This window comes from Ipomoea nil, unplaced genomic scaffold (genome assembly GCF_001879475.1).
Source record: "Ipomoea nil cultivar Tokyo-kokei standard unplaced genomic scaffold, Asagao_1.1 scaffold2704, whole genome shotgun sequence".
NCBI lineage: Eukaryota > Viridiplantae > Streptophyta > Magnoliopsida > Solanales > Convolvulaceae > Ipomoea > Ipomoea nil.
This window is the reverse complement of record NW_017619132.1, coordinates 787,249-802,966: the sequence shown is the minus strand read 5'-3', so window position 1 is coordinate 802,966 and position 15,718 is coordinate 787,249. Positions and strand designations below refer to the sequence as shown.

The following is a 15,718-nucleotide window of genomic DNA, read 5'->3' as shown; positions in this document are numbered from 1 at the left end:
AACTGTGCCCTACTGAGAAGCGTCCTGAGGAGAGAATTTGGTGGAAAGTTTTGGTGGAAGGGAGAGAATTTAATATCAAGTTCACATACAGATGGGGTAAATTTGAAGACGCCTCCAGAACACGTAAGAGGATGCGATTCATAAGAACCATGAAAATGCTATCATCCTCTATTGACACGAATTCAATGTAACGAGCTTTGATACCGATTGGACATCTCATCTCTCAAACTAAACACATTAACCCTTAATTTCTCCACCAAATCTTTCGGTTACCTGGAATTGTGTATCAATTTTGAGGGTCAACTCCTCAATTTGAGCATCCACCATGTCCAGTCGAGCTTCCATGGTGGTAGGGTTTTGTGTTCCCATGGATAAGAGCTTCGATACCAATTGTAACGAGCTCTGATACCATTTGTAACGGGCTCTGATACCAATTGTAATGATCCTGATAATTTGCAGTAATCAAGAAGATGGATTTCACTAGAATAACAAAAATATGCTACAACTTGCAGTATTGTATGTGCAAAGAAATAATGGAACTATTTAGTAGGAGCAGTCAACCAATATGTGTTATCCAATACTAACAAAGTAGCAGTAAGAAAGTCAACCAATATATGCCAATACTAACACCAAAGTACCAATATACGCCAATGCTAACAAAGTAACAGTAAGAAGAACCCACTAGTATATGTCATCCAAAATCTAAAAACCGATGGTAAGGATGAATTCTTCATCTCCAAATCCTTCCAGATTTATCCACAAGACCAATTTTCCATTCAATAGATAAAATGTAACTTGAACTCCTTCTTTGGCAGATGGAGAGAACCTCTTCCAACACGTTGGAGTCCAAGTCAAACACCATCTCCCTATCTATGTGGTTGATCTAAATACACAATTAATGAAGTATTAATTAAATAAACAGTAATTCCTGATTGATCTAAATACACAATTAAATAAGTATTAATTAAATAAACTAAGTAAATTACAGTAATTAGGCATACCTTGTATGCCAGAATGATACGCCATGTAATCCCCTGATTTTGATGGCGTCTGGGGACATGTGAAGCTGTCTCACAAGGTTGCCCGTGAGCCTACGATAACACTGAATAAGATCAAACAGCTTAGAGCAGGCAATAGAAAACAACTTATTATCGAGTCCACGTGCAGGTGAGGGCAGATTTGGAGGCGTGCACAGAACAAGTAAGCGGATGAAACTCTTAGGAACCAGGTCTCCATCTCCATCTCTTGACACAAATTCACTTCCCTATAAGCTAATAAGAGCTAATAAATGAACTAATTTAATTAAAATAATCAAACAGACTTACAAGTTGTGAATGAAATCACAGGATCCGAAAGATTTGAAAGCACAACAAACTTAATATACTTCCCCATTTCAACTAAATCAAACACCTCACTGAAACTCTGGGACAAGACGGTATACATAGGCTGCCGCGCAAACATATCCACGGTAGCTAGCTCGACATAATCCACAAATGGTTGATGCAACATACAAAATAGGTTGATCGTAACCTGACCTGGGCGTGGCATTTGTGCCAATAAGTAACCTGCATTTTCGTAACTAGCCCAAGAGATTCCAGCAATCTCGTCCTTGTTGAATTCACGAATTGCTGTTTTGAGCAGTGAACTCTTCAAGTAGAACCCTTCCCATTCCATTTTGCGAAGTTTTTGAGGGAGTTTTTTGTGGGAGGGAAAGAATTTGATTCTCGGACGCTACTCAATGTTGCATGTCAAGATCGACCAAATGCTTATCATTACGCTAAAAGTTATAAGCAATGTTTGGCAAACTTAACTGAAAAGTTAGTTGAAAAATGAAAAGTAGCTGAAAGCTGAAAAGCAATAAACTAGAAGCTGGAAGTTGAAGAGATGTTAAGCTAGTTGATTATGATGCAATTTGTATCATGGACTAAGTTTACATAGCATTATGGGCCCCAAATAAAAACGACGAGGTATTAAATCCATACTTGTATGGTACATAATTTTAGAACACAAGATAAAACATCACAACACAATACACAAAAATTCATAACATAAGACACAATTACTAATTTGTTTCAAGTACGGAATTTATACTTTTAAAGTACAAAATTTCATTACTGATGTGGTAAATGCTTAGGATTTCACAAATACGTAGAAAACTAGGGTCTGTTGGTGAACCGGTCCTTAAATGGTCTGCTTGTTGGTTTAAGTTGGTTAGATCGGGTAAGTATGACGTAAGGTCGGAGATTTCCGGTCTATTATATAGGTAGGTGTGAGAAGTAAAAGTCCCCCATGCATACTGGTATTAAATGTTGTATTTATAGAGTTTGAGAGGGAAACACATGCTCTCCACGTGTTGCCCATGCAAATGGTGGGCTCAAAATGGTATGGTGATTGCCACGTGTTGTTATACTTCTGACAGTTTCCTTAGTCTAACTCATTCTGGTCGGGTTGAACTTCCCGATTATAGTTGGTCGGCCCAAAAGATCTAGGAGGCTGATATGGTCAGTGGTCGTATCTAGTCGGGACTTACCTAATTAAGGTCGAATCTGGTAGGGAACGACTCACCTCATTGGCTCTGTCACGGTTCGATAACTCTACTATATGCATGGGGAAGTGTACTCATGGTATATTCCCTATCAATAATTTAAGACACATAAATTCACAACATAAGACACGCGCATGCACCAGGGTCCACATTGCATTGTGGATCCTAATCCATGGATAAGGATTGGTTATTTGAGAGAAATTATACCAAAGACCATTGATAAATGTTCAATGTTCATTTTTAATATACTAAAGATTTATTGTTAGTACTATATAAAAATGAATATTTAAAAATCAAACATATAATATATTAAAAAAAAACTTTTAATTAGCATACTAAAAATGAGCATGTATGTTAGTGGTTCACATTGTAATGTGGATCATAGCCCGCAATATAATGGTTGTCTATTTACATGTATGCAAGTTCATTTTTAATGTAGTACTTAAAAATGAACCTTTAATACACTAAAAATGAACCTTAAGTTGAAAAATAAAATAAAAAATTCAGTCATTAACCTCACAATGTAAACCATATATAATCCATGGTATAACTTGCTCATGTTAGCCATCTGTGACAGCTGTAACACGTTGAATAAGTAAATTTTAGGCTCAATTGTATTTTTTGTTAGTTTTAGGAGTTTATGGGGTTCATCGATTCCTCTATTTACTCACTTAAAGATTTGACAAAATTTTCAAAGATAAAACTTCTAGGCATGAACCGATTAATGATGACTAGAGTCAAAACTTAAAAGACAGACTTCATTCAGATCAGAGTACATTTTTAAATAGAGATTGTGAATTTTTTCATAAATCAAAGTTGACGATTACTTTATCGTGGATCCTCCCAGCCAAAGTTTGGCACACATTAGAACATATATAAACGTACGTACATACAACCACCTAAATAGGCCCCTGCAGATCTTTACACACAATGCTTCCTTTTGGTTGATTTCCTTTATATGTATACTCTTAAGAACAAACACTTTTCCGTATGATGTGGGGGACTGCAAGCATGCATGCATCTTCAACAAAATGACTTGACATCCTAGTCAGACAACAAAATGAGGTTAAAACAAGATTGTCTCTCATTCGCTTGGCCAGTTAATTATGTTCATTGTATCATTCTTGATTTGACCTTACCAATTTTTTTTATATAACCCAAATTTTCAACTTTATTATACTATATATATACCTAAGACCGCATGAACCCCGTCCCAAGGTCCATTTTTTTTTTTTTTTTTTTTTGGTGTACTCGGAGGAGTTTTCATGTCGGACACAATGACTAATTAATCCCCCGCTGAATTATAGGCATCTCTTTTTGGGTGGACAGCTGACCTGGAGATTTAAGACTGTTCCATACCCAAAGCCAATGATCGAACCATTAACGTTTGGTTAAGGATGAATGAGTCTCTTCCACTCAATCACACCCACATGTTAAAAGTTCCGTCTCAAGGTCCATGAAGGAAGTAAATCCTAAATTGATTAGGTGTTTCTGAGCCTTCCCCACTACTGGAAATTATGAAATTTTCGACCACTTGAAAGTGATCTTAAATCAAATTAAAAGTAAAAAGTGGTCGGAAATGGCTATAAAGATTTTTCCGAACACCAACAGTGGTCGAAACAAGACTTTCGACTTGATTTAAGATCATTTTCAGGTGGTCGAAAATTCCATAATTTTCAGCAGTCCCCACTGCCTGAACATTTCTTCACATAAGAAGTCTTCATCACCGCTAATAGCTAGAAATCAAAGTCTACTAATGGCTTCTCAAATTTTTTGTGGAATTCGAACTCCTAATCTGTCGCGTGGTCCTAATCCTTTTCTTTCTTTCTTTATTGGAGAGGGACAAACAGCTCCATACTCATCCTCATATGATAGCTAGCTATATATATATATATATATATATATATATATATATATATATATATCTTTTTTTTTATGTGTATAGTCCAATACAGTATGATGATAACATGATGCATTGTCAACATATCCGATTTCAAGAGGTACATGAATTGATACTCTCAAAGTACCATCCACCATCGCGTGGGGTTTCTCACTTGACGTGCCAATTGATATATTAGATTATAGGGGTATTTCTTTCATTCTCTATTTCTTTTTAGGCTTATCAATCACTAAATTACAATCACTCTATGATATCATGGTGTGTTCTAATTTATTCATAAAAAAAGAAGTGGTTCATAATTTTTATTACTTTCATTTTCTTCTATCAATAAAATCTCCATAAAGTTCCTATATCATTAAAATAAAATTAAGAAAAATCGTCTCCGTTCACCAAATGAAGGCGCAAGAAGATGGATCTTCGGTTGATCCAGGGGTGGATCCAAAAATAAAATAAAATAAATCGGTGGTCACGAAACATTAAAACAAAAGAGATAGTTTGAAAAAAAAAATGAAACACTTAAAAGAAGTATAGCCATAAATATTGTGTGTATGCGTGAGTGAAAATTTCACTATTAATATTTAAATAAGCCATTAGGAAACTATAATGTTGTGAAGCAATAGGATTCAAACCTTTAACTTTTCCTAGGGTCAAACGCATAATCTACCAACTAGTCTAATTCATCTCTTATTTACATTAATCTGTTTTCTTGTAGCTATACTAATACATGTACTATATATATATATATATATATATATATATATATATATATATATATATATATATATGGGGTGGGGTGGGTGTAAGGGGAGGGGAGCAACTGTCCCCACTGTAGCTCCGTCCTTGGATTGATCTAGATATAGAGACTACGACTAAACATCAAATCATCAAAGTTAGTCTAAATTGGAATCATATCAATCTAATCGAATTAAATTCAAATTAGTGTCAATCATATAATTACAAGTAATTGAAGAAGAAAAGGAACCAAGTATTTGTTTTTCAAGTTATAGGGACTTAAATTAATTATATATATTTTCTTTAAAAATTAGAAAACTTATTTGACTTGGTAGTTCTACCTCAAATAGTGTATTATATTTAAGTTGTTGTAGTTGAAAAAGCTCATAGTTAATTAGGCTTTAGGATAGGCAGGCCAATCTACCCTAGCTATTTTCTATTTAATTTTGACAAAAAATTTTGTTAAAATAATGAGTACTACCTAGTAACAAAGTAAAATTTTAAGTACCTATACTAGGGCTAGCCAAGCCAGCTGCCAAAGTTTTGTTGCAACTCAGAATTCTATTATATTGGTTTCTTAAATGAATCACATAATTAATTGACTATCACGCAGAAGCTAGTCTTGTTACGCTTAATTATTTTATTTCATTTTTTTTATTAAAGAGTAGTTAAGCATCTCAATAATTCAACTATTAGGGTGTAAGTCAATGAGTGGCATGCTACATAACGTTAAAACTTTGGGCACGTAAAGTCAAGGTTAAAAAAAGAAAAAGGTGACTACGCCTTACAATAGTGATCAAGTGGGTGAAATATAATTTTCATATTAGAAAGTCACAAATTCAATTCTCGTCAACATATTTATGATTAAGCTTATTGGTACATATTGCCTTCGATCTTTGTGCAAATTACAAGTGCAATTTATTACTTCAATTCTCGTGTGATTTGTCGGCTATTATACAAGAAATAAGGGATCTATCTAGTGGCTATATGAGTTTTCTTAGTCACTCAAGAAAAAAGGTGGCAGTGCCCCGAATGGGGTACCAAGTTGATTGAGCATAATTCTTGTATCATAAAATTAAAAGTTTAATTCTTCCCCAACACCCTCTTAATTGGTTGACCCAGTCGCACATCACTTGTGTAGTTTGCAGGTTATTCTGTTTTCTCGTCACAAAAAATAAAATAAAAAATAAAAAATGAATGTGCATGAAGCATGGTTCTCGTACCATAAAATAACAATTCAGTTTTATTCTTGTCATCACTCTCTCGGTCAAATATGTCACACATAATATATCTTCGTAATACAATTTACCTCTTTATATAATTGTAAGTTATTACATTGGAGTGAGATTTATCTCAAAAAAGTTGAAAATATTCACTACACTATAAGTCTATAATGGAGCCTACCGAGATTTCATTATCAGTATTATATATATATACATGATAAAATTGCAACTCCCAATTAAATGTCATTATACAAAACCTCCTATAATCTATATATATTCTATTATTTTGATTTGGACCGTTCATTATATATTGACAACACTTTTTTTCTTTTCCCGTTTGTCTTTTTTTATAATTAAAATATATGGAAAGATGTATATGTTGCCTAAGCTTGCTTGTCGTGTTATAGTGTGTCAAAATTCATACATACAACTTGACTTCAATTTTTATTTGAACACAATAATTTAACGTGGTTATTTTGTTATAAAGTATATGCCTCTGAAAAATGTTATAAAGGGCATATTTTGAAAGGAATTGTAACATTATTCATATTAATTACATTCTCGGGTGATAAATATTAAAATATAATTTTAAAAGAAAAGATTTTAAAACTCAATTTTCATCTTGCATAACAATATCAAAACTTTTTAACTCAAAACTTGAGTATCCCTCACTGATGAGTCATCACCTCCTACCATGAAAATCGATGGTGGAGGTAAACCACAGAATATGATGTGCTTCAACTGACCAAAATGCTAGCAAATGGTTAATTTGTACGCTAACGCCCATAACAAAACCAAATCCATGCATTTCTTATTTTCAATTCGTTGCTGGTAGGCTTCAAATCTTACATTTTGCGGTTGCTAATTAACAAAATAAAACTAATAAGTCTTTCAACTTATTTTGTGTTAATTGACTAATTAAGTTATAACATGGGCAATTGGGCATATCACAATCTTTATCACCTATAGATGAGAGGTCTTATATATACATGATATTTGTGGCATATATGAATCCAATCATTAAAAATGGGAATTAAATGGAGTTACATGTCTTATAGATTGAAGCCATAGTATAGTTGGACCTTCAAATAATTAAGGATTTGAAATGTTGGATGTGATGGTTGCGAAAGAATGAAAGGAATGTTTGCAGTACACGTACGAAATGATTGTTGGATTTTACCTATCGAAACACAAAGATCGATAAGATACACCCACTCGGTTTTTTGTGCATGGACTGATGTAGGGAGTGGCTAATATTTTCACACACTATTTATATAGTTTTATACTCCCATACCCCATAAATCAATATTTTTCTAGAAATCATTTGCTCCAATTCTTTAATAATTTGTGATCTCAAGATCAATCTTTTATTTACAATCATATATGTTATCCATCTACATTAATTTCATTTTGATTTACAGAAAAGTCTGCATACATTATTCGAATAGACTTTTAGATAATATCCGTCTTGTGATTTTAGTCGACAATTGACAACAAAGAGGTAGAATAAACATAAATTATATATAACTAATTGGCTCAAATTAAAAAGGTTAATAGACAATTTTCATTGGGGTTGGACTTAAAGCGTTATGGTTACCAAATGATCTGCTTGAATACTCGACTAGGGTTGCCCACCAACGTTGATGTCATTGAGGAATGCTTAGGTGGATAGAACAACAATGAGAGGGGTGGAGTTTGTACATGTACAAGGGACATAATAGGGTTGTGGATTTCTTAAGTTCTTGCTCTCTCTCTCTGTCATGGTTGAGATTTTCGGTGGATTGACGTCTCTTGAATACTTCTCAACAATTGTTCTCTAACGATGTTGATCAGTGTGTCGTGGACTAGATGATATTAAACATGTCTTGAACTTGTGAATCTTCTTTTAAGTTGCACGTGTATATAACGGGAAAAAAAAATCTAAATGCAAAAACACACAACTTTATTGTTCTCAATAATGCAATTAACTATGTGAGCATACTCTAGCTGTTAAGATTGATCTAGAGTAAACTTGAACACATTTGTCCAAAGTCGTCCCTTAATAGCAAATGGTGATTCATCAACAGGATCAACCTTTAAGCAGTCACCATCTTTACGACCAAGAGATTCATCAACTAGCTCAAGTGCAGCAAGTGTAAATTGGCAAGCAGTCTATAGTGTTGAGTAAAAAAGAACTGTAAAAATTGTGCACCTTAATTAAGAAGGAAAACCACGCACCTAAAGCTTTAGGCCGATGCACCTTAAGTTTAACAACTGACACACCTTAAGCATATAAACTACGCATCTTAAGAAGAAAAATTATGCACCTTAGAAAGGAAAACCACACATCTCATATATATATATATATATATATATATATATATATATATATATATATATATATATATATATATATATATATATATATATATATATATATATATATATATATATATATATATATATATTCCGATTTTAAATTATGTAAATAAATAAGAAATGAGTTATTGATATTTTCTTTCACGTGTGTAGAATGCTGCAATATTTATACCACTTTTTATCAAACCATAAAAGAAAGTCAAAAATAATAGTTGCCATGCCTTTCGAGGAAGGAACCAAATTCAATAAAGAAAAGAAGTTAGTTATAGATAAGAAAGAATAATAAATATTTAATCGAATATTTTGCTATTAACTTTTACACGGTCAGAATATAATGGTATTTAAGAAAACTAAATGATATAATAAAAGGTAAAATAGAAAATGTAATAAAAAATATTAAAATTAAAATAATATATATTATTAATTTCAAATCAAACAGTCACACCAATATTTTTTAATTCTGATTAATTAGGGGTTTAACTTTATTGGCTCTTATTAAATTTGTAGATGTGGATGTAGATGTTATATTTTCTTTACAGTGCTAATTAGTATTAGTTTAATTCAACAACTCCGGACAATTTATTAATACAAAAATCGTATAAAATTCAACATTTGTTGCTAATACTATTTTAATTCCACTAACTTCCAAAAAGTGCTCTTCTAAAAAAATATAAAAATGTGTGTGGGGGTGTGTATTTGTAAAGACTTTTGGTTTTAAAAAAATATGCATAAATCTTAATTATTTACTAATTTATTTTTAGAAAATTTATTTTAATTGTTTTTTTTATTAATGACACGATTCTTAAATGATTTACGAAATTCTCTTAAGTTTTTTGAAAAAATAATTCCGAAATGAAGAAATGCTCTTAAGAATTTTAATGTACCATAACTTATAGTAAAACATACAATTTGCAAATAATAATCATGATCTTAAAAATTTTAATAATCATGATTTTACAAAATCTCCGTTAATATTTTTTAACCTAAACTTGACCAAAATCTTCAATAATGTGGAAATATCTTCAGGATATATTATCAGTCAATAAATGAAAGAGGTAAAAATAAATAAATAAACAGAGAATAATATGCCTGGAGAAAAAAAAAAAAAAGGTTTACTGCAATGAAATCTAAGAGCATCCACACTTGTGGATATTGTGGGGAGAATTCAGAATTAAATCTTCCCTTCATGAGATAATAGCTAGTGTGGACATGAGATAATTGAAAAATAATCTCCCTGCAAATGTAGGGAGATTGTCAGAAAAAAAAAAAAAAAAAAAAAAAAAAAAAAAAAGCAAGAACGCGCACAGCCTTGGGCAAAAGCCGGGCGCGTGCACTGCACGCGCCCGGAGGCGCGTCAGGCGCGCCAGTCGGCGCGCCTGACGCGTCTGACTACTTTCTTTTTTTTTTTTAATTTTTTTTTGTTTTGTTTTTTCTTTTTTTTTTTTTCTCTCCTCTCCCACACTCTCTTTCCTAATCACTCTTACATTATCTCCCCATTCTTCCCAACCAATGTGGATGCTCTAACAACATATAATTAGGCTGCAGTACAGAGAGGACAAGGTGATATGACACTTGTTTGAGTGAATAGTTAATTAGAACGTGATTATTATATTTAAAAAATTATAAATTGATTATTATTAAAATTTTTATTAATCAAGCCTGTTACACATAATTTTATAAATAAAAATTATCTCTCATATAATTTAAATATTATTACAAAATAATAAAGTTTACTAACACATCCTCATATATTATTGTTCTATTCAAATTTCTTTCTTCACCGAAAAAGAAAAAAAAAAAAAACGATAAGACGTTTGAATCATATATGGTGCTTGATGCGCGCTCCAACAAAAAGGTAAAATTATAAAGTTTGACCATCGCATCTGGCACATGATAACTAATCACCGCGCGCCGCTATAATAGTGATCGGGGAACGGCGTGACATTAGCCTTACCTCAACAAGTTCTTAATCAATTTGAATTTGAAGAGAATTAGAAATTATGATGATCTCAAATCTTACCTTTGTGAATTTGGTGAAGATTATAATTGATTCTAATTCTCAAATAATCTTGTATTTGATTGATATTTCTCATTTATTCTAAAGTTAGAGCTCAATCAATTTTTGTATGATTCATTAATTTTGAAATAGTTTGATTTAAAACAAATTAAATATATAATGGTACCCGGGTTGGACTTTCATTTGGAAGATTGTGAGTTCGAGCCTCAGTGAAGGCGTTATTGGTTCTTTGTGTTTCAGTAGGTTGAGAAAGTATATGAACAGATACTACCATGTAATAGAGCCAGTAGCATTCAAAAAATATATATAAGATCAATTACTAATTATCTCGATATAATATATATGTGGAGAAATTTTATAATTATCATAAATGTTATAGTGTTGTGTGAATATATATTTTGTGAAGTTGATTCTTGTATTTTGCCAAACATAAATAGGAAGAGAGAGTGTAGCATTCAATATATATATATGTGTGTGTGTGAAGAGAGTACAACTTACAAAATTTATGACATTATAAAAAGGTTAAGTCTAGATGTCATTTAATATATACAATAATTAGTTTATATTCTCTATGAATATGTTTACACACCTATTTTTTTGATACATTAAGTTTTTTAGTTTACGCTAAACAATTTTTTCTAGAATTTCAATCCAAGAGTCGCTAAATGAGACAAATTACAAGTCGCCCAATCAGCCTCTCAATCAGATTCTATGGTTGACTCCTGCACAATGGTCCATTTCTACACTTTTGTTAATTTGGAGAGCCCAATCTCTAATATAGATAGCCCAAGAGCCCAAACTCTAGTATGGGGAGTTCTCTAGCTCCAAGATTATCGCTAGAGTGCTGACTTTAGGTCAGATGGTCTACCAATTGACCTAGTCATATAGGATTGCACACCTATTTTTGTTAGGTGATGAGGGAAATTTGCAGCCATATCGTAATAAACTCGTTCTTATGTAATAGTTCACTATGTGCAGATAGTACGGTCGACTCAATTGATAGAGTGTTGATAAAAATTAAACTTGTGACATTCTGATACGAAAATTATGTTCTACCTACTTAGGGTATACACATATTTTGTACCGGATAAAAAATTGTATTGATCGATATTTAAAATTTTTTTAAAATATTAATATTAATGGTAGAATGATACGGAGTATATTGCTATTGCTATAAATAAATAAAAATAAAAAAGAAACTTGTGTTCGGCACGGCGGCACACTGCTAATTTTGCTAAAAAATTTCCGTATCCGAAATTGATTAAATAAAAAATTAATTCAATAATCAATACCCACCAGATATTCGCAATTTCGCACAAGCATCACGGCAATCGCGTCAACATTTTCTAAATATTAAGACAAAATAAAATAAAATCTCTCCCCCCCATCTCTCTCTCTCTCCCATAAAAGGCCACACCCACTGAGCTATCCTGCGCTGTGTCTGCTTCTCTCTGATTATCTCTCTCTCTCGAAAGTGATAACGAAGAAGAAGAAGACAACTGCACGCCTATACTTTTTCTACAGTCTGCACGCTCGAAAGCTGTAACCTCCACAAATGTCGGGATTCCTTGCCAGAATTCTCCCTTCCCAAGAGCGTACTTGTATGTGAACAGTTAGTTGTACGGAAGGAGTGCGAATTTGTAACTATGCGGTGTAAGAAGCACTTTTCCGATATCAGTAGCGGCGTCGGCGTTTGCGCTTCCTGTCTCCGGGAGAAGCTTTTCGCTCTCATCGCCGCCCAGGACCAGCATACTCAGCAACAGCAGTTTAGGGCGCAGGAAGAGCGCCGGAAATCGGACATCAATAATCCCCCGCCTCTGGTGTTTCCGCGCTCCGTTTCGCCGTATATTTCCCGCCGGAGCTCGGACACTTCCCCCTGGCACCACCACGACCACCGCAGCCAGAGCGGTTTTTCGGACCAGAGATTCTACTTTACTCCGCAAGTCGGCCCTAACCGGAAGATAGTTGAGGGGAACGAGTATTGCAAGAAGAAGAATTACAGATTTTCTAGGTTTTACAATCTGTTTAGATCCAAATCGGAGAAGCCGGATTCGGATCCTGTAGTATCCAATTCTGGTGAGCCTTGTATGGTGACGTCATCTTCGTCTTCGTCGTGGTTTTCCTCAATTCTCGCCAGTCGTCGGAAGAAGAAAAACCGTACGTTTTCTGTAGAAGAATCTACGGTTGGAGGGAGGCGGAGAGCATGCCGTAATTGCGATCGAGGAATGTCTCCGGCGAGATATTGTGATGCAGATGGAGACGAGCATTGCCAGGACGGATCAAGCGGATACTCTTCCGAGTCCTCCCCAGGCTGGAAGCAAACACCGAGGAGGACTCCGGCGGTTGCTCCTGGCCGGAGAAGCTGTGGAAAATCCAGAATACAACGGAACGTCTCAGGGATGACTTTTTGCTTGAGTCCGTTAGTCCGTGCTAGCCCTAGCAGGCAATGGAACCAGAAAAGCATGCCGCCGGATATGGTACTCACCGGCGACATTAGAGTTCCGGTGAAATCTCAGAGTTCAACTACATCGTTGTTCTGCAAAAACGGATCGAGAAAGCTTGCAGATTTCGGGAGGGCCAATGGCAACCATAGGTTTCGTAACACTTGACATTTGAACTCACGGTTGCGACTACGCCGATCACGGTGCCTACATCTTCAATTACGATTTTGCCCATTTGTTCTTCTCTTTCTGCCGTTTCTGGAAACAGATATATCTCCACTAGACTATCACTACAGTATTATTTTCCTTTTTTCTTTTCCAATATTGTTATGTTTTGCATTTTGACTGGAGTGAATTACCCGAAACACCCTTCAAATTGTCAACGAACAAAGCTTAGTGGATGATGCTGCAGATTTGGATGGCAATAGTAGGTGATTTGTGGGGGTTGCATTTGATCAAAGGTCAGCGTGGCGCCACGCGTATGGTGATTTGTAACATTGGCCCACTGTAAATGATTTAGTCAAAGAATCAAGGTTTTAATCAATTTGAGATTTGAGATTTTGAGTTATACTTTTTTTTTTCGCAATTTTTTTTTTTTTAATGGTGAATGATTAGGAAATATCAAACTTAGAATATTGTAGTTATCAAATTAACAGTTAGACTAATTTGGTTAGAGTTGTTTCATCATAATATCATATTTGACAACATATATATAATGACTATTACAAATAAGTACGTATTCACCGAAGTTTGAATATATAACTAAAGTTTTTAAACTCGTAATTTTTATCATGGGACTAGATAAATTTTTAAAGTTTTATTAAATTTGCATAAATAATGGCTATTACAAATAGTATTTAGCGAGGTTTGAATATATAACTAAAGTTTTTAAATTCATAATTCTTATCACGGGACTAGATCGATTTTGATGTTTTCTCAAATTTGTGTATTATGTTTATCATATCTACAAAGTTAAATGATTATTTACAAAATAGTATCTGTTCTCAATATTTTTTCCATTTGAAATGATAACAAAAGTGTCATCAAGACTACATAGTAGTTGACAAGTTAAATTCAACACAATTATTCTTAACCATATTAATTTTCAATGACATAAACCAAATTCATGGCATTTTTTGATTTGGAAATTTGCTGAAATTAACACAACACTTTTATAAATTAAAAGTTGCTCAAGTTAGAACTCTCGGGAGGCGATCAACTATGAGTAACCTAGAATCATTTATCTCATTGTATTTTACAACGGTCACAAGATAAATTTCACCTAAAATGCACTTTTGAACCACAACTACATACTTTCCCGTAAACCAAAATTGATAAATTCACATAAATTACAAAAATCTCATAGTATGTACATACTTGTATAGTCAGTAGTCACCACCACATTCATAATTCTATGCTGTTGTAGAGTAAAAGCCAAGTGAATAATACTCCATTGAATTGGTACAATTAGTTGAAAGTTGGTAGCCGGTAATGTCTACATCTTTAATTATATTAATTAATAAAGGAGTGTATTCAACTTGACTACTTGCAAACACTAATGGCATTTTCACTTGCATGTGGTCATAATTTTGATCTGTTTTATTTTTAGTTATTAATTTTTTTTTAAAAAAAATTAAAATGTTTTCAAAACCTTTTGAAGCTTTCACCAACCTACAACATGCTACATTTATGAGATTTTGGGTTGAAAATTTGAACGTTGCTATGATCGAAAATCAACTAGAAGAGAAATTAGTTAAGATCGAGATTTAAAGTAGAAATATGAGTTTTTATTTTTATTTTTTTTATCTTTGATCCTCTGACTATTGTATCTCTATTTTTTTCACCTTTAATGCACGATTGCTGAATTCTCACCATATGTTTTTTTTTTTCATGTTCATAACTAATTTCTTAACCTATTGAACCACAAAGAGTCAATATCGTCCCCAGGAACTGAACTCATGACCTCCTATTTGGGAGAGCCACTTCGTGCCACTAGACCACAATGTCATTGGCAAAATTTTATAGTAACATAATGCACCAAATGTGAAAGAATTTAATAGTATGTAACCAAAAAAAAAAAAAAAAAATGTAATAACCAAAAGTGAAAATAGGTCTAGAAATATGATTACAATCATGTCAAATTGTCAATGAAAGTTGAACTAACACCATAAGAAATGCATCAAATTCATCATATTGAGATTTGAGTAAATATATGGTACATAGAAATTTCTTTTGAATTTCCTTAGAGCATATAATGAAGGCATTAACGTTGAACTCAATGAATACCTCATAAATGCATAATGAATTTGGCGTAGAATGCAAATGTGTATATGGGACTTAGGCACCGGTAGCCTAATTTCGCCGAGAGCTTTAATTAGTCAATAATTCAAAGGTCAGAGAACGTGTGTATTTAATGTCCAAACACTTACTACTTCACTAATTTAGCGGAGAGCTGAGCAATACTAACAATAATTGTGATCTGTCTTCTCCTAAAACGTTGAA

At 33.3% G+C, this 15,718-nt stretch overlaps 1 protein-coding gene across 1 annotated transcript; it reads left to right on the top strand.

The window, feature by feature from the left end:
• Positions 1-12,421: 12,421 nt before the first annotated feature.
• Positions 12,422-13,384, top strand: LOC109155635. The gene has a single exon (XM_019303259.1). The coding sequence runs from the start codon at positions 12,422-12,424 to the stop codon at positions 13,382-13,384; it is 963 nt and encodes a 320-aa protein (XP_019158804.1).
• The last annotated feature ends 2,334 nt before the right edge of the window (positions 13,385-15,718 follow it).

Excerpts from the sequence above, each read along its gene's own strand:
- LOC109155635 (XM_019303259.1), top strand. The coding sequence starts at position 12,422 with ATGCGGTGTAAGAAGCACTTTTCCGATATCAGTAGCGGCGTCGGCGTT.